We start from the raw sequence: 19,501 nt of genomic DNA, 5'->3' as shown, positions 1-19,501 counted from the left end.
TTCTACAATAAAAAATATAAAATTTATAATTAAAAGTTATGCTATTAAAAAGCGTCACCCTCGTCAACATAGTATATGTATCCCCGGAAAAACCATTTATATTCCCTCTTATAAATAAATTTGTACGACTAAAATATTCGTAATCATAAGGTGAAGAATCAGCATGAAACTGCTAAAATAAAATTTAAAGATTTATTAATTTGAATTTCTTCACTTAATAGTTCAGCTTTTATAGTGTTGCTAATTACTTATTCATAGAATAAAAAAATTAAAAAAAAATGAAATAAAAACTGTTTACAACTGATAAAATAAAATACGTGATATTGTATCGAATGATCGAAAGAAAATAAAAAGTAAAAAGGCTTTGACTGTTTCTTGGGCCTTTTACCTTTTGCAATTCATAATTGCTTTCTACACCTCTTCATTATATTGGAGTGAAGATTGTATACGCGTTCGGAAAATTTGATTCTGAGATGTGGAAATCAAATTATTCATTCAAATATCCATAACAAAGTTTTACATTTCATCATAAAATTTACAAAAACATTTAGAACCTAACCCATAACAAAATTTTATCCTCTCCGAATCATAATTGATTTGAAGTCTTCAGACTTGTCTAATGCCACTGAATGTTGTTGTTTTGATATCAGAATGCCATGAAAAGGAATATCAAACAATCGTGTTTAGAGTGAATACATAAATACAAATTGAACATCTTTTCAAATCTCATGCTCTTTATATCTAAATAGATTTTATATCAAACAGTTTCCTATATTTATCACAGTAGTTGAATGAATGATTGTGTTATGTATCTATGTCAGAAGCTAGTCTTCGTAGCTAAAGAGAATATCAAACAAAATGATCAAGCCTTTGAATACAACAAATAAGAAGCAACTATTATACATATCAGCTTTAAGAAAACTGTCATGATACCAGTACCAGTATACTCGTATCTAATATAGCATAACTGATGAGAATTTCCTTGCTGTAACCAAGAGTTATGGCTGTCTAGCACAAATTTTACACTCTACAATATAAGAGTTATCTGGGAAAATTTACAGGAGGTTCCAGGCTACCAACCAAAATTCCAAGATCAAGATCTTTGTCTTCGAACTTTTTTATGAAAGGGTGACTCTGGAAGTGCCATGAAATTAGATGAATCAGCAATTAGGAATTGTAACAAAATCTAAGATAAACAATAAAACAGCATTACGTTACTAACCAGAAGCTCCAAGGATGTTGATCTATCCCGAGGATCCTTTTGGATGCTGTGATTAAAACAAGGAATTAACTAAGAAACAAAACAAGTCAAACTGTATCTACTGCAGAAGAGTAACCTACAAATACTAACTAAAGGCACACGAACATGCAAAGATAATAAATGTGGTATGTTAATTTGGCGTGTTAAACTTCTGTTTTTGATGTTCTTACAATGGTGTTTTTAGTCCCTGAACTTTGACGCAAAATTAGAATGTCTTTGTACGAAACTTTGATATATTTTTGTTCCCAAACTTTATAAATGAATAGATATAATCCTTTTAACCCAATTACGTTAAATACTTTTTACATGTCAAACACATTTTATACCAGCATCAGAGTTATTTACACCATTTGATACATTTTGCTTCAATGTCGATCGGTAAATGCATTTGATTAACGTAATTGGATTAAAAGGATTGTATCCATTTATTTTTAAAGTTTGAAGATTAAAATGTATCAAACTAAAATGTATTTCATCAAAATTCAGAGACTAAAAACATATTTAACTCTTAAAACAAAGGAAGTGAACAGAATGAAACAATCACCAGGATGACACGAATGAACAGAACTCCGGGGAGAATTGATCAGGAGGAGCAGAAGGTGGAGGGCTGTCCACAATTGCTGCCAGAAGCTCATAAAAACTAGGCCAGTTTTGCTGATCCTCGGACTGAATATAAGGAAACCTTCCTATGGCACATTCAAGCACTACCATACCCAAACTCCAGATGTCACTGCTATAATCATAAGTACTCCCACTGATTCTTTCTGGCTAAACAAGGAAATTAACAGAAACAAACCAAAGTTAAGCATTTTGTAGATGCAAGGTATGGAGAAAAGGAGAAGGTTCATAAATTTGATTACAACTGCCAAGCAGTTTATGGTAATATGGAACATGGTTGAATAAGGAAAGTTACACACCGACATGTAATTGTAAGTTCCAACAAATGTATCTCTTTGACCCATTGAGCTTGCCAGCATAGCACTAACACCAAAATCAGTAATCTTCACCTCCCCTTTGTGATTAACTAACAGATTGGATGGTTTAATGTCTCTATGTATTACATGTCTTTCATTGTGCAGATAAACAAGACCTTGCAATACCTGAAATATGCATGTGAATGGTTAAAGCAAAGGATCAACTATTGCAAGGACTAGAAGCTGTCAATTTCAACAAGAAATGGAAGTATGGTCTAGCTTACCTGCTTACAAACCACAGCAAGATATGGTTCCAGAATTGTTTTAACTTGTTTGATTACATCTGCTAAAGAACCACGATCCATGTATTCTAACACAAGTGATATAACTCCATTGTGATAGAACGAGTGATAGCAAACTACAACATGTGGACACTGTGACGCTTGATTTATTTTCAGTTCCTGAACAATCTGTTTTCGAATATCCTCTTGTATATTCATCTGAATAACCTGCAATACAAGTCCAAAGATATTTCTCAATCATAAGAAAGGTAAAACCCAATTCATAATATTGAAAATTATTTTCATCACAATAGCCTTTGTTTTAAAAGGCAATGTATAACAGGTGCAAGATCACTATGTCAAACAGAAAACAAGAGATCAGATGAAGAAAGAGTAAACAAAAAAAACTGTGAAAAGAATAACCATACACGCAAATCTACGCATAAGAGGTATTAAAAAAAATGCCCATGACAACCTTTAAAGCAAACAATCTTCCAACCCACTTATGGCGAACAAGTTGTACCACACCACCACTGCCTTTTCCAATTACTTTGATGGTCTCAAGGTCATCTAGTGTGAAGTCAAATTCCAGTTCCTTACCGTCAGATGGCTGTTCAAAGAGGTAAATTGTAAGCTTAGATATTAGAAGCACAAAATAGAGAGAAAAAAAAGACAGAAACAGAAAAATGAATCTGTGAATTGCATAATGGTGATAAAGTATTAGATTAGAATGTGCAGCATGGGCCCAAATAGAAGAATTTGTATATTCCTCCCATTGATGAGTTTGAGCACCAGAGTTAGAGTCATTTTTCAACTTTTTGATTTCCCATAAACCAAAAACAGTGGAAGCATACTCTTGTGCACTGTCCTTGTCAATGGAAAGCAAAGCAACAAGAAAACCAAGATTACGAAAAGCAATGCCACCAAAAACACCTGGGCCAAATAGGATTCTCCATGGATCAACAACAAGTACTCATAATTCATAACCCTTTGGTCTTTGAATTGTATATAAGATTCTTGGGGTTGAGCGTCATCAACCCCAACACCAGGGCGAGCATACAAAGAGGAAACAAGTAGAAGGGAACATAATCAAAATTGAACTCCATCATTGATTGAGGCATGTAATAATGCACAATATAAATTCTGCAGAACATAATGGTTGAAAATTAGAAATCACTAGGAATGTAAAGTGATAGAACTACCCGTGATTCCTTTTCTTCAGAGATAAGACGCAACCCTTTCTGATTCAACAGTAGATCTCCATCATGGAAAGTTCCACTAGCAGTCCTAATCCCAATTTGACAAAACCAAATCGTTCAATTTCAAAAACATAACAGAAGTAAAGTATTTTTTTTTAAATGATAGAAATCAAAATGTGAACTTTCTTCACTTTTTTGGTTCCTGAATTGAACAGGTTTTCAATCACGATAAAATTACAAAAAACGAAGCTATTTATGAAAATATAACTTTGAATCCTCTGACCCATGTCTACCCTAGCACATCGTAGACACTATCAAAATGCCCAGAACATAGAGAAGCAACAAAATGAGGGAGTGAGAGTAAAAACGGGAACTTTATTCATAAATTGAATGAAGATGCGAAGAAAACGAAATGGGTTGGTAAAGGAAAAAGGAAAGGGAATTAAAGTACAGGAAAGAGGTAATGGGGGTTTTCTGAGCAGGAACGGCGAGCTTCAGCTGCTTCAATGGCGTCTTCGTCTTCATCTTCACTGTTCACTGATATCGTTGTTCTTCTTCTCTTCTGCTTTAGGATCCACGATTGAGTGATTCACAGTTTCTCTTCTCTCTTACACACACAGAGCATAAAGAAAGTATGCGCAGAAGTGTATGAATAAATTCAAATGAAGTGGCCGCGAAAATAAAATAAGTATTTTATATTTTTATTTGTTTTTAATTAATTGTTTATGAATAAGTTTCATGCTGTAGATAGAATACCGTTTAAGGACAACAAAGTGTTTGTTCATTCAAAATTTCAATCATATATTAATAATGGAGAAAACCCAAATGCAGGAAAAAGTATGGGCATGTGTTATCAAATTTCAAATTTAACAGAAAGCTTAATTTTTTTTAAAAAAAATATAGTTTTATTTTACTTTTAATTTTTATAAAAACTCATTTTTATTTTGTGGATTTTTTTTTTGTTCTGACGATTTCTTGTTTTAGTCTTTTTAAAATGTTATTTTTTTACATACAGAGTCTTTGTTCATCAAACATATATTTTTAACCCCAAAAAAAAACCATATTTATTTTCAATGTCTTCTATCACACTCACAACTAGAAAAACATTATCAAATAATAGTTAATTAAGGTCAAAAACTTAAAGATAACTACCATATTAATTTGTATAATGATGTTAATAATACACTTTAATTTTTAATCTCTTTTTTAATTGTATTCCAACCAGATTGATGTGATTTCGATCATTACAAAACAAAATAATATTGATAAATATTGATGATTATCTAAGATGATTCAATGTGGATATTGACTAAGATTATTTCAATCATACATAAAATAAAATCATGTTAGTCGTTATGAGCCAAAATTATGTCAAATATATTTCAAATATTATATATGTTGAGATCTCAATACATACAATACATAATGATTAAGTCCAAAATTACTTTAATAATATTAGTGAACTCAATATTCCAAATATATTAATATTTTGTTCTTACTAGTTTGTATTTTTATGGGTAGTGTGTGTTCTGGTACATCAATAAATCTCACATCGTTTAGAAATTGAAGTCAATCATATTTTAAATGTTTATTTCTCTTTCCATCCTCAAAGACACATCTTAAAGATAAAACTGTGATGAAACTCTAGATTTTGAAGAAAACACATGATAGTTCAAGTTATGAAAGACGTCCTAGAATATCCCAGAATAACAGAATATGATAAATATCTCAAGAAATATGGGAGGATTTTAATAAAATATTATGTCTACAATATTTGATAAATATAAACCAAGGAATACACTGTTAAGTGTTGTTTGCGAAGGTTAAGATATCTGTGAGTTTATTGTTTTCGGTTCAATGTTCATTCACACCTTTGGCGGAAGAAATGTAATGCACAAAATTTACATAAGTTTCATATATATACGTTTTATGATGCTTTTCGATTAAAGTTAAGTTTCATTTGGATAAATATTTGTATTAAAGAATCACGTAAATTACCAAAGTGAAATGTTATTTCTTTTGCCCAACAATACAGATAGCACTGGTAAAACAATATAAAGCTTTATCCTAAAATAATATTATTAAGTTAGGTTGAAAAAGAACAATGAAATTTTGACATAAAAAAAAATTGTTACATTCATTTTGTTACTATCTTTTTATTTTCCTTTACAAATATAAAAATTCATTTTTTTAAATAATTATTTACTCTTAAAAATAGGTTATCAAATGACTCAGGTTAAAAAATCATTTTCAAAATCGGAAAAAATTATTTGTAATAAAAGTTAACCATGTTTTCAAAATTAATGTCGAAAAAATAAAATATGATTGTTCCAACCGATTATATGTTAAGCTTCTAAAATTTAGGGTAACAATTTGAGCATATTTGATTAAGTCAAGCAAACGATTTTAATTTTATTTTCACAAATTAAATATACTATTTCATTTATTTATTGTAAAGTATATGCTTTGGTCATAAATATGTATAAATATTTATTAATATACTATTTCATTTATTAATAGTAAAGTATATATATAACATATGCTTTGTTCATAAATATGTATAAATAATAGGAACAAGAATTAGTGAAAATCCATAGAATACAAGTTAAGAGAAGCAGAAAACAGCATTAAGAAAGAAAGTAATAATGAAATATAAAAATTCAAAGAAGGAACAAGTGCTTAACTCTGATATGCTTATTGTCTGCAACAACTCCCAACATGCATGGGGTTGAAACAATGCAGATCATAATTGTAAATATAACAACTTACAATACCCAAAGAAAAAAAAAATAATAAATTTGGAAAAATTTTGGTCTCTACAGACCCTGGTCGACAAGGTAATCTCCCAACCTCTCAACAACCATGTTGCACTGTCCAGGAGTAACAGGTTCATCGTACATTCCAAACACTAATGCTTGCCCAGTTTTCTTAATGGTGATTCCTCCAGATCCCTGTCCAACACAATAACATTAACTTATATCTAAGAAATAAATTTTAAACCTAACTCAATCCTACAAAATCGACATGTTAGATGAGATTTGCATTTATTTTTATTATATGATTTAGCACGATTTACCCAGACGAGTTTTGCATCTGTTTATATATTATAAATTGGTTTTATATATTATAAATTGGTTTTATCTCTAGTCGATATAAAAAAATATACCTTCTTTCCACGGATGACAGCACCGGGCTCTCCCTGGATAACCATGTATTTGGTGCCGGAGAGGTGGAGGCCGGTAGGAGCAAGATAGCCTGGTTCATCAAAATCTTTCATGATGCCATTGATCTCATCAGACTTAATCTGAAAATGTAGCATGAAATGGATCATGATTCAAACCGGATCGAAAATAACGATTAACATTTATCGATAAAAAAAATAAGAAAACATTGAAACAAAGTTGAATACAGGTAGGTTTTAGAGATGTTGCATGCAGACCTGAGGGAATGCAGTACTTTGAGCCCAAACGGAGCCGTCATGGCCGATGATGGCGGCGGCGGTGAGATGGTGGCCTGTGCCATCGATGTCACACATCAAGTGTTCATCTACGTAGGTTTGCCACGACATTATTTGTGTGTTTAAGTGGTTCCTTTGTGTTGTTTTTGTGTTGTGTCTGGTTTTTGTGTGTGAGAGTTTGGAATGAATGTAGTTTTAAAAGGATGACATGCATGCGGTGACCGTCCATTTTGCACTTCATTCAATTCTTACCATTCAACTCACCCTTCATTTTAGGGCTTAATTCTATTCATTCCTCAAATAGATTACATTGGAAACTCACCAAATACATATAAACAAAATTTTAAATTATTCACTATTTTATTTTATTTTTTGGTCATTTTTACTCGTGATTTACACGTTTAATAGGTCATATTTTCTTAAAAATATAATTGTATTAGTCTATTAGACTAGTGTTTTAAACCATTGAACAGTTTCTTAATGGGATCGGGCCTTTCAAATTTTAAACTATAAAACTCTATTGCTTTTACTTTCTGCACCCGTAATTTCTTCATGCACCCTATCAAGTTTTTTAAAATGAGCATTTTACCCTTTGTAAAAGTAATTTCGAATTATATATTTCAAAAACTTTTCAGAATATTTCTTTCTAAACAATATTTTCACAACACAAATTCTAGAACATAATTTCCAAAATGTATGAAATATATTTCAGAATAAATTTTCCATAATAAATATAATGTCTTTTTGAAATGAGTTTTCAGTAACATCCTTGCATGAGATGAGTTTTAGAAAGAACTTTACAAGATACGTAAAATATATTTTGAAAAAACCTTTGTAAAACAAGGTATTTTTTTGAATTTCTTTCCTTTTTCTGTATAGTGGTGGTTATATGGTATACAATGATAAAAAAATGTTTGAATCTTTTCTTAATATTATAAGAGTGCACTTAGTAATTATGGGGGTGCAGAAACAATAGCCCAATCTAATCTAGAATGTTTGATATCATTTTATTAAGCCTGAACTTGAATATTGATCCAACGAGATAAGGTTGAACTTGACCTAATCAATGGAAGGAATTTGGATCCAGTGGCAGGTCACAATTATTATATATAAATAGGGTTAAATATGTTTTTGGTCCCTCAAGTTTGAGCGAAATTTGGGTTTAGTCCCTCATCAAAACTTTTGACCAATTTAGTCCTTTATTTTCCAAAATGCGTGAATTTAGTCCTTTTAACCAAATTTTGTTAAGTTTATCTGACATTTCAAACGCATTTCATGATAGTATTTAAATTATATATACTGTTTGACACATTTTTGCTTCAATGTTAACTTAAATACTATCATGAAATGCGCTCGAAACGTTAGATAAACTTAACAAAATTTGGTTAAAAGGACTAAATTCACGCATTTTGAAATATGAAGGACTAAATTAGTCAAAAATTTTGATGAGGAACTAATTCTAAATTTCACTGAAACTTGAGGAATCAAAAACATATTTAACCCATATAAATATGACAAAAAATAAAGAGAAAATAAATTAATACATCTACGAAAAATGTTTAAACATTTATTAAAACGATATTGAATGAGAAAATAAACTTGTATGTTACACTTTTTTACAATATTTTATAGCTTTGTCAGAAAAATATTTATCTTTTTTCTATATTCAAAAAATATGTATCTTCACCCATTTTTTTTTTTTTCAATTTGGAAGTTTTTGTTGTTGTATGTTGCGTAAAGGAATAATATCCTTTCAAACAAACACGAAAACTTAAGATCAATTTTACTTTGAAATTTTTTTTTTCTATTTTTATAGTATATTTTCACTTTTAATTATAAAATTCCAGCGACAGTTTCAATTTATTTTTTTAATTTTTCAATATTAAAAAATGGGTTTTACTTCTTTCTATATATTTTTTAAAACAAAAATAAGAATAAGGTGATAATTTTCATGAAGTGAAGATAAAAACAATTATTGTTCTCTCAAAATAAATAGACCCTTAATATATATGATAAGAAACAATAAAGTTTGAGTGTGCATGAGATAAATTACTCTTCGGGATAAAACATCGTATATATTAATTTAATAAATATATTTTATTTTATTTTTAATAAATAAAAAAATATTTTATTTTAATTTAATAATATTATAATATTGTGATTTATTAATATAATATCGTATATATTTAAAAATCGAGTATACATAAAGTATATGTTTAGGCAGGTCCATTTAAAGTAATTTTCCGTATGTATTTGTCTTTGATAACTGATTAAAGATTGTAAGATGCAAAGTAAAGCTACAGAATTGGTGGGGTTTAGATAGAAGTGTTGTAATGCAAAGGAACATGAACCTTCGCCAAAAACCAAAATGCATCCCACGACCTTTTCCTTGAAGTTTTCAAATGCTGCTTATATTACCGATGTAATTTATGGAGAATGTGACTCTATTAATTACTATACTGGTGAATACACAAACATCATTATAGTTGTGTATATGATTTTTTAAATATATATATATATATATATATATATGATATTATATTAATATATAATATAATGTTATTAATTTAATATATAAAATAAGTTTATGTTTATTAAAATTAAAATAAAATATATAAAAAATAGTTGTTAATAGATAAAAAAAAAAGAAGGACATAAATAAATAATTTTATAAAAAAGTTTATAAAAGAAATTATCAATTTTTAATAAATAATTATATTTTAAAGAATAAAAATAGTATTTTAAAATGTGAAAAAAATAATCATTCATATATTATTATAGATTATAATAAAATAATATTAATAAATATTTTACTCTACATTCATCACCATGCTCATTCATTCATTGCCAACCTGCTTTTACCACGTTGAGTTCTCCATTTACCAGAAATAAAATAAATTAACATTTTTAATATTTAGATTTAAAATTTATTTTATAAATAAACAAACTTAAAATTACATATTTAGTTCTGTGAACATTTAAAGAATACTGACACAACACTGTTAAAAAATTTAGAAAATATTTTTTTAATAATTAAATTTTAATAATTTTTTTATAATTTGATTTGCTATTTTTTAAATAGTCTTTATTTTTTATATTTTTAAATTAATTAAAATATAATATATTAAATTATAAGAAAAATTTTAAATTATGATTGTGCACAAAATTTATAATGTGTTTAAGTCTTATCTTGTTAAAGTTGTATATTGGAATTTGGTAAAGGCACAAAACTACAAACGAACTGTCCCTACGTTGTGGTCGCAATGGTGGCAGAAACATTGATGTAACATTAACATGTGCCAGATGTGGTTTGCATATGATTAACCATACAATGAACGTTCTTTGGTACTCCACCACTACTACACACTATCCTTAATTACGTCAATTATGCAAATGATATATAGGTTTAAATTTAATTATGAAAATGATTAATTAATACAAAAAATGTGCATAAGTACTTAATATACATTTAGAGATAAAAAAAATATACGGTTATAGGTAGAAATAACAAATAGAATGGATGAGACAAATTTCATTATCTCATAATTATTTTAATGACAAATTTTCATTTGCATTTTTATACTCATATGTTATGTGTATATATATATTTTTTCACATCCTCATCTTCACACGGATATATCTCATGTGACTATTAATTTGTTTATTATTTTAATATTAATTGATCGATTTATATAAAATTAAAATAAAAATCATGTTAAATTATGTATGATTTTATTAAATATTAAATATTTTAATATCAAAATGACATATCATTGTTTTCAAAATGTATTATAATTATGTAAATTTTAAATTAGAATATCAAATGACAATTTAGCAAGAGTAAAATAATTACATAAAATATTACACATTTATACATAAATAAAATTTCATTGTAACAAAAATATTTATTGATGTTTTAAATGTTAAATAAACAAAGTTGATAAAGTGTTGGAGATTCCTCATAGACCAAAAATCATTAACTCACTTTACATGAAAATAAATAAACAATGAATACAAATATTAAAAAATAGGTAAAAATATCATGTATGTCTTGGAAATTATTTGATACATAATTAAATGAAATCACATAAAAAAATAAATGTATATAATTAGATGAAAAATACCATATATATTTAAAACAACATTTTATATATCAAATTAGTTGAATTGTTAAGAATTAATAACATTTTTGAGTGAACCAATCTTTTTAAAATGGAACAAAATTAAAGATCAATGAGAATAAATAAAATAATTTTCAATATCACGTAATAAATGAGATACCATTGAATACTTGAAATTGAGAGTTGAATATTCTTATGTAAAAAAAGTAAATAAATAAAAATATTAAAAAAGAGTAAAAAGAAACAAACATAACACATAGAAACTAAAGAATACATCATTACATAATCCTAAAAAAATTGTGATAAGAATTTCATATCACCTCATAATAATTTATTAATTTAAACAATATGAAAATAAAGAGGAAAACGTGTATTGTGATGGGTATAGAAACATAAATAAGACGAATATATGAATATTCATCATTATTTCTATATCCAATTAAAAAAATCAGATATTAACCATATCCAAATTATTCTTAATAAAAACAAAGATTATTTGTTAATATATAAATAAATTCAAATAATATCAACTATATCTTGTGATTAGAAGAAAAATATATATAATAAGTATAAATAAAATAAAGATGTATAATCAATATTTATTTCATACAGAAAATACCGTTTTACATAACTTATTAAAAAACTGGATTAAATATGTATATGGTCAATTTTGAAATTTTTATCAATTTAGTTATTCATCTTTCGAAATACATGGATTTAGTTATTTTAATTAAATTTTGTTAGGTTAATTTGATGTTTTGTACACATTTCAATATTGTATTTGAGTTGTTTATACTCTTTCACACATTTTTATTTTAATATTAAGTTAAATACTATTATGAAATAGGCTTAAAATGTAAAATAAATTTAATAAAAATTGATTAAAAAAATTAAATTAGTTAAAAGTTTTAAAATAGACTAATTCTAAAATTCACTGAAAATTAAAAGACAAAAAACATATTTAACCTAAAAAATTTAACATCCTAATCAAATGTACATTATTTTATCTCTTTCGTTTTGATTCAAAATGATATTATTATCACAGTATATCAAGCATTCCCACCCTTCACGAGCTGGATTTAGTAACCAACTAACTTCCCATTTGGGGGAGGTGCGATTAGAAAAAAACAAGTGGAAATAAGACAAAAGTTAGGAGATATTTGAGTTTGATTGAACTCATAAAAAATAATATAATTCAAGTTTAATTTATAAAAATATTTTTTTCATCTAAGCATGCCAATAGAAAAAAAAAAAACTAAGAGTTGACACTACTAGTTAAAGTGCACTTTGTGATTTATCATCACTATAATATAATTTTTTAAATAATAATAATGTAAAAAATAGAAATGCGCCGTCAAGTCAAAGATAATAGAAAGGAAATAATAATATTGCTACCTTAACAATTGATTCTACTAAGGAAAATTTGTGTCTTGGTCTGTCCAAATCCAATTCCTTTTACAATAATGTGATGACAGCCAAAATCCAGCTGTTTAGGACCCACCAACCATATTAGGATCTATTTTTCTCTTGTGCCATAATATGATAATAAATGCATACATTAATTTTTATGTTTTATATCAATTCAAACAAATTGCAATTAAGTTAAATTCTTTAAAATATTAAATGCATACTAATTCTCCTTTTTTGACACTTAAATCAAAGTGGTATACTTGATTTTAAGCCTGAATTTTTTTGAAAATGACTTCAATTTGATATAAATGAAAATGCAACTGGTATACAATTTGTGAAATAAAATCTCCTATGCTATTTTATTTCCTTTTTTGATAATAAATATGCCATAAGAAAAAAAAATTATGTCGTTCTTCTGTATTAAGTTGTGAAATATAATTTTCAACGACCCCAAAGTTGTAATTTGACATTGAAAATTTTCTTCCTTAACTGCTTTGAACTTATTTTTATTAATTGTGGTATTAATACGAATTATTGATATGGAATATATATTATTACTAATATCATTAAAAACCTTTGACCCACATTCCCTATGAATAATTAGTTGAAACTAATTTCATAATTAGCAGCAAAGTTTCTTTTCTTTTAGTTTGGCTCATTCATTAATTTGATTAGGAAAAATTTCTATGACGTGATTTCAACCCAATAGTTTGTCTTTTCTACCATTTAACGTTATTTTTCTCATTTCTAATAATTAGAGAGTCGGTCGTATGTTGAGTTTAACATCGTTTCTCTTGTTTCCAACAACCCAAAAATTTCGTATTTTTCGCAGTTCAATGTCGCCTCTCTCGTTTCCAACAAGCCAACAGGTTGTCTTTTTCACAGTTTCACAAAGAGCTCATCACGTCTGTCACATTCCATTTTCCATAGTTTGTGAACAACACTTTCTCACACCAAATATATAAACTGACATGCTAAACATTCTAAGAACGCAAATTTCCATCTTAGAAATGTTAGGTCAGGATTCATAAGAACATGTTAAAAAACTTAATCATTGTTGAATATAACATTAGGTTGACCTATAAATAAAAACAGCGAAATGATTCTAAAACGTTTCTATATTTTCCTCCAATTTTAGTTCCTATTGTAATATTAAAAATTAAAAAATAAAAATACCAAGGTTATTAAAAGAAACTGATGAAACGGATTATATTTTTAACCTATCTGACCCAGTTTTAATGTTTTAATGGACCAACGTCAAAATAAACCATAAAGTAACTGACCAATTATGCATGTTAGCATGATCGATGCTGTATTAAAGACAAATGAAAGAAGAAAAAAACTATTCTTCACATGATACTTAGGATGAAGACAATGTCGTACATACTCCACCTAGTTGTTTGAGGTGAGAACATGCAAATTAAGAACATCATTAAGTATTTGTCTATGTACTTTTTTCTCATTTCATTTTCATTATTGCATTTTAAAGTTGGTTAATTAACCTTTAAATTTTAATATAATGTGAATTTATTAAACTTAGGTATGAAAAAAAAAAAAAGAGAAGTCAATATCACATATTATATGAATGCATTTGTTATCTCTTTTTTGTGATCGTTGAAGGTAATCCAATACTAATGTCGTACGTGAAAAAAAGAAAAACTAAAACTATATAATTTTAATAAAAATATAAAAAATAAAAATAAATGTGAAATAAAATACGTAGACTAAAAAACTTATTTTTCCCGAGGAAAGAAAATACAATGAAAAGGGAAGGAGAAAACCAACACGCTTGATAATTAATGAAAAATAATATTATAATAGTAAACATGCATAAGTAATGAATTACGGAGTGAAGAAAAAAATAAAATACCAATAGCCATAAATAACATACTTTTCTAAATACTCTTTCTTTATCTAAATAATTATCTGTTATCAGCAAAAAATTTATTAAATAAATAAAAAAGATATTAATTTTTTTTTATTTGCAATAAATATTAGGAGGCAAGTTTTAGACGTGAAAAAAAGAGTATTTTCCAGCTATAAATGGCCATCATCATGCGTCATCGTGTTCGCGTAAACCCCGAAGAAAACAAACAAGTTCACAGAACACACTAATGAAACAGAGACAGAGAGAGAGAAAAAGCAGTGAAATTGTAACATAACACAACATCATTGTTGTCTTCTCCTCGTACACAGCAACAACAACTACTACATACATGTCTCGGAAAACCCATTGACGTTTGAAGAGGTGGTTCTGTTTCACTTTCAGTTTCATCGGTAACAATGGATCCTTGCCCCTTCGTGCGTCTCATGGTAGACTCTCTCGCTCTAAACCTTCCCTCCGCCACCAAAGCCCCACCAATCTCCGGCGTCCACCCTTCCACCACCCCATGCTTCTGCAAAATCCGCACCACCAACTTCCCCTCTCAAACCGCGCTTCTCCCTCTCTCGCCCTCCTCCTCCTCCGCTCCCGACGCCGTCACCGCCGCCCCCGGCTTCCACCTCGACTCTGCAGCGCTCCGCCGCCCCATCTCCCTCCGTCTCGCCGTCTACTCCGGCAGCACAGCCCGTGCCTGCAGCGTCTCCGCCGCGAAGCTCCTCGGCCGCCTCACCCTCACCCTCGACCTCACCACCGCAAGGGACCGCCCCATCACCTTCCACAGCGGCTGGCTCAGCCTGCACAGGAACAAAACCGGCTCTGAACCGAACCGGAAGCCCTCGACTCGGCTCCACATGGTGGTCCGCTCTGAACCGGATCCGCGGTTCGTGTTCCAGTTCGGGGGCGAACCGGAGTGTAGTCCCGTGGTTTTCCAGATTCAGGAGAATAATATCAGACAGCCTGTATTCAGTTGTAAGTTCAGCCCTGATCGTAACTCAAGATCGAGGTAAGTGTGTCAGCGATTTTTCTTCTTCTATTTACTATAATTATAATAATAATAATAATAATAATAATAATAATAATAATAATAATAATAATAATAGTATTAATAATAAGATAATAATAGTATTAATAATAAGATAATAATAATATGGTGCATTTTAGTTTTCAATGTGCTGTTCTGTGCTATATTTGTTTAATCAACCAACCACTCTAACACACACACTTCATCTTTTTCACTTTTTTCATTTACATATTTTTAAAATTAAATATTTTTATAATTTCCGTGGAGTTTTGCAAAGAGAATAGAGGTTACAGGATAAACATGTGAAATAAAAAAAAAATGTTTCAATTTTTTCTTCTTCTTCGAATTTAGTCTACATTTTTTTTTTATATTAACCAAACTTATTTACATTTTTGGTATTTTTGAGGTTGTTCTTCAATAAAAGTTTCAATTATACCGAACTTGATCACAAACTTTTATCATAAAGTTCAATTTTTAAGTAAAAAGTGAAACGCCAGACCTAATTAAGTTTCGGCCGGTTAGATCTACTCTAACCTTCGTTACCATGTTGTAACTTTATGATTTTTAATAGTACTTTAAAATTTAGATTTAACAATTGAAATTATAGCTGTTATTGGATGTAAAAGTGTATGTATTTTGTTCAATTCAATTATTTAACATTATATATAGTTTTAGATTTATTTTTTATATCCATATTAAATATCAACGAGTGCTTGTGTTTTTTCTACTAATAAATAATGAAAAATAAATAAAAGCATCAACAATGATGATTCATTTAGTAAATTGTTAATATAATTTTTAAAAAGTCAACTAAATTGACTGCTTAAGCTTTAGTCCCAGAAACAAATAGTTTCCTTCTAGTTATTTAAAAGTACCAACTAGGAATTTGTGTTATGAGATGTGAATTTGTGTGGTAAATAGGAAAGTTTTGTTATGCAAGGATTATTGGTATGGGTTGGCAAAGTTATTAGTGGTGGGGCTAATATGTTTGGTTAATTATAGTAATGAATTAAGGTGAGGTTAGGCATATCTATGGAGTTTGTACCTAACTTTTCATTCTTATGTTTCTCTTCTCTTCCTTGTTACCTTTCTTCTTTCTTTCACTCTCTCCTCAAACACACATGCAAAATGCCACTCTCCCTTTGGAAAGCCACACCTTCACTTTTACTTCGATTCGGATGAAACAGAATGAACAAGAAAATTTGTTAGGATAGACTCTAACCTGACTCTGATATCATGTTAGAAGTGGGTTTTAAGTCTAACTCAACTCCACAAACTGACTTGTAAGGTGAAAATTACATCCATATATATATATATATATATATATATATATATATATATATATATATATATATATATATTATAAATTGACTTTATTTCTAATCGACGTAAGACTTCCGATAAAAATCACTTAAAAGATTTAAAAAAACTAGAATAAACTAAATGTTTGACAAGTTTAAATTAAGCTTTTCTTGCATGTGCCATGGGCCATGTTTGGTCAAACAGACAGCAGAGATTTTCCAAACTGTGAAACTTAACAGCCATGGATTCCCTCCCATGTGCCACTGATCTGCCTGCAGTCTCAGTATCTCATAATTTAGTATCCTACCACGTTTTACATTTTTATTAGGTTGTTTCTTGTCATACTAAATTTATTATGTTTCTCAATTAATTATACTTCTTAAGTAGTCATCAACCTATATCCTTTTATTTTCTTTAGGTATTCGTATCTGATCGATGCCAGAAGATATCGTCTATAAACTATTCAAGTCTTTAAGAAACTTACGAAAGATTACACATGATTTGAGATGTATAAACATGTGTAATACAAAAATATAAAACCATTTCTTTTCTCTGAACCAACAAAACTGTGATTTCTCCTCCTTACATGGATGATTTCTAGAAAGAAATTATAAAATTATAACTATATAACTATTATGTTTTATGAAATTCTATATGTACATCCAGATATGCATCCTACTTTTACTTGTTGTGTCCTATATGTTGAAGTTGTATAATTTCTTATAGGGTTAAGAATGTTTTTAGTATCTAAACTATAACGTAAAATTGGAATTCGTCCGGTTTGAAACTTTAATACATTCTGGTCTCCAAATTTTGCGAATGAATGAATACAGTCCCTTTTAATTCAATTACGCGAATTTTTTTTGACATGTGAAACACGTTTTCAAACTGTCACCGAAGCAAAAACATGTAAAACGGTGTAAACAACTCAAATGCTGCCATGAAACGCATATGACACGTAAAAAAAAATTAAACATTATTGGATTAAAAGAACTATATCCATTCATTTTTTTAAGTTTGAGAACTAAAATGTATAAGTTTCGGATTGGGATGAATTCTAATTTCACAGTGGAAGTTAAAGACTAAAAACATATTTAACCTCCGATATATATTCATGTTTTTGTTTCTTGGTGTTGGAAATTCAGGCCTCTACCTTCAGATTTTGGAAACAATCCGAGTAGATGGAGGAGAACCTTGAAGGGTGTGAGAGAGCGTCATGGGAGGGAGAGAAAGGGTTGGATGGTGATGATCCATGATCTCTCTGGGTCACCGGTTGCTGCAGCCTCCATGATCACCCCGTTTGTTCCTTCTCCTGGTTCAGACAGAGTGTCAAGATCAAACCCAGGTGCATGGCTCATTCTGCGGCCCAACGGAGCCTCCGTGAGTAGCTGGAAACCATGGGGTCGGTTAGAAGCATGGCGAGAGAGAGGTCCCGTGGATGGGTTGGGCTACAAGTTCGAGCTTGTTGCAGAGAATGGACCCGTGAATGGCATACCCATTGCGGAGGCCACCATGGATGTGAAAAAGGGTGGCCAATTCTGCATTGACTACAAGGTGATGAAGGATTCAGGGTTGAGTTCAAGGTTACCGGGAAAAGGGTTCGTGATGGGTTCCACCGTGGAGGGTGAAGGCAAAGTAAGCAAACCTCTGGTTCAAGTTGGGGCACAGCACGTGACGTGCATGGCTGATGCTGCTTTGTTCATTGCACTCTCTGCTGCCATTGATCTCAGCATGGATGCATGCCAGCTCTTTTCGCATAAACTGAGGAAAGAGCTTTGCCATGAAGAACATGTTTCGTTTCCGTAGTCAAACATTAAAGTGTGTTCCTTAAATTTACGTGTTGCCCTCTGCTGCTGTGATAGCCAATACTTTGGTTTGAGCATAGATAGACTTGCGATTAATCATGTGTTTGCAGCTTCGGTTTTTGTTAATGTTGTTGGGAAATCATAGGTTCTTGTTTCGTGGTTGGTTGGGTTTTCTGAACTGCGGAAATTAGATGGTGATTTTTGCAGCATTTTTTGCACTGAGCTGTACAGACAAACAAACAGCAGGCAAATGTCTGCTTATATATTCAAATTTTTATTTATTTTTTTCTTATGTCTTCTTTTCATGTATGCTTCAGCAGCTCTCCTGCCGACTGATACTTTTTCTTTAATTTCAAATTTTTTAAATAAATGAATCATCTTTTTAAATTATTTTATTTGAACATATTATTACTAAAATTTAGAATTATTCATTTTTTAAAAAATTTATCAATTTAATTTTTTATTTTTAAAAATATATGAAATTAGTCCTTTTAACTATATTTTTGTTAAGTTTATCTAATGTTATGATAATATTTGAGTTAACATTGAAACGAAAATGTGTTAAATTATATAAATAATTTAAATAATATTGTGAAATACACTTGAAAAATTAAATAAACTAACAAAATTTAGTTAAAAAAATTAAATCTACATATTTATAAAGATAAATGATTAAATTAATTAATTTTATTTTAAAATAATTTTAAATTTCATTAAAATTTCATGAATTAAAAATATATTTAACCTATTATTTGCTATACTATATACATGTTAAAATAGACATTTCTATTAATTTAAAAATAGACATTTCTATTCCTTTTTTAGTGGTTCCTGAAATTGAGTTAGAT

The 19,501-nt window shown here is 29.2% G+C and overlaps 3 protein-coding genes across 3 annotated transcripts; 1 reads left to right on the top strand and 2 right to left on the bottom strand.

Annotated features, from left to right (window-relative positions):
• Window positions 1–849: 849 nt before the first annotated feature.
• MKK6 (MAP kinase kinase 6) lies at window positions 850–4,312 on the bottom strand. Its single transcript, XM_028067933.2, has 8 exons — window positions 4,107–4,312; window positions 3,659–3,743; window positions 2,932–3,066; window positions 2,460–2,684; window positions 2,179–2,361; window positions 1,806–2,029; window positions 1,223–1,268; window positions 850–1,134 (listed from the first exon to the last, which is right to left on the bottom strand). The coding sequence occupies exons 1-8, from the start codon at window positions 4,178–4,180 to the stop codon at window positions 1,042–1,044; spliced, it is 1,065 nt and encodes a 354-aa protein (XP_027923734.1). The 5' UTR covers window positions 4,181–4,312; the 3' UTR covers window positions 850–1,041.
• Window positions 4,313–6,282: 1,970 nt separating this feature from the next.
• On the bottom strand, window positions 6,283–7,291 carry LOC114182674 (profilin-4-like). The gene is made up of 3 exons (XM_028069588.2): window positions 7,095–7,291; window positions 6,822–6,959; window positions 6,283–6,606 (listed from the first exon to the last, which is right to left on the bottom strand). Exons 1-3 carry the CDS (start codon window positions 7,221–7,223, stop codon window positions 6,472–6,474), a joined length of 402 nt encoding a protein of 133 aa, XP_027925389.2. The 5' UTR covers window positions 7,224–7,291; the 3' UTR covers window positions 6,283–6,471.
• Window positions 7,292–14,698: 7,407 nt separating this feature from the next.
• Window positions 14,699–18,945, top strand: LOC114181015 (DUF1005 family protein (DUF1005)). Its single transcript, XM_028067330.2, has 2 exons — window positions 14,699–15,528; window positions 17,994–18,945. The coding sequence occupies exons 1-2, from the start codon at window positions 14,927–14,929 to the stop codon at window positions 18,652–18,654; spliced, it is 1,263 nt and encodes a 420-aa protein (XP_027923131.2). The 5' UTR covers window positions 14,699–14,926; the 3' UTR covers window positions 18,655–18,945.
• Window positions 18,946–19,501: the final 556 nt, after the last annotated feature.

This window comes from Vigna unguiculata, chromosome 4, assembly GCF_037176805.1.
Source record: "Vigna unguiculata cultivar grain cowpea cultivar isolate G323 ecotype 2 chromosome 4, ASM3717680v1, whole genome shotgun sequence".
Taxonomy (NCBI): domain Eukaryota; kingdom Viridiplantae; phylum Streptophyta; class Magnoliopsida; order Fabales; family Fabaceae; genus Vigna; species Vigna unguiculata.
Note: the sequence above shows the minus strand (reverse complement) of the source record. Positions and strands in the feature narration are given on the sequence as shown.

Coding starts and splice junctions, on each gene's coding strand:
- LOC114182674 (XM_028069588.2), bottom strand. CDS start 7,223: ATGTCGTGGCAAACCTACGTAGATGAACACTTGATGTGTGACATCGAT. Junction 6,960..7,094: donor AAAGTACTGCATTCCCTCAG/GTCTGCATGCAA, acceptor CTACATTTTCAG/ATTAAGTCTGATGAGATCAA. Junction 6,607..6,821: donor CTGTCATCCGTGGAAAGAAG/GTATATTTTTTT, acceptor TGTGTTGGACAG/GGATCTGGAGGAATCACCAT.
- MKK6 (XM_028067933.2), bottom strand. CDS start 4,180: ATGAAGACGAAGACGCCATTGAAGCAGCTGAAGCTCGCCGTTCCTGCT. Junction 3,067..3,658: donor CTGAAGAAAAGGAATCACGG/GTAGTTCTATCA, acceptor CTCTTTGAACAG/CCATCTGACGGTAAGGAACT. Junction 2,685..2,931: donor GAAGATTGTTTGCTTTAAAG/GTTGTCATGGGC, acceptor CTTGTATTGCAG/GTTATTCAGATGAATATACA.
- LOC114181015 (XM_028067330.2), top strand. CDS start 14,927: ATGGATCCTTGCCCCTTCGTGCGTCTCATGGTAGACTCTCTCGCTCTA. Junction 15,529..17,993: donor GATCGTAACTCAAGATCGAG/GTAAGTGTGTCA, acceptor TTGGAAATTCAG/GCCTCTACCTTCAGATTTTG.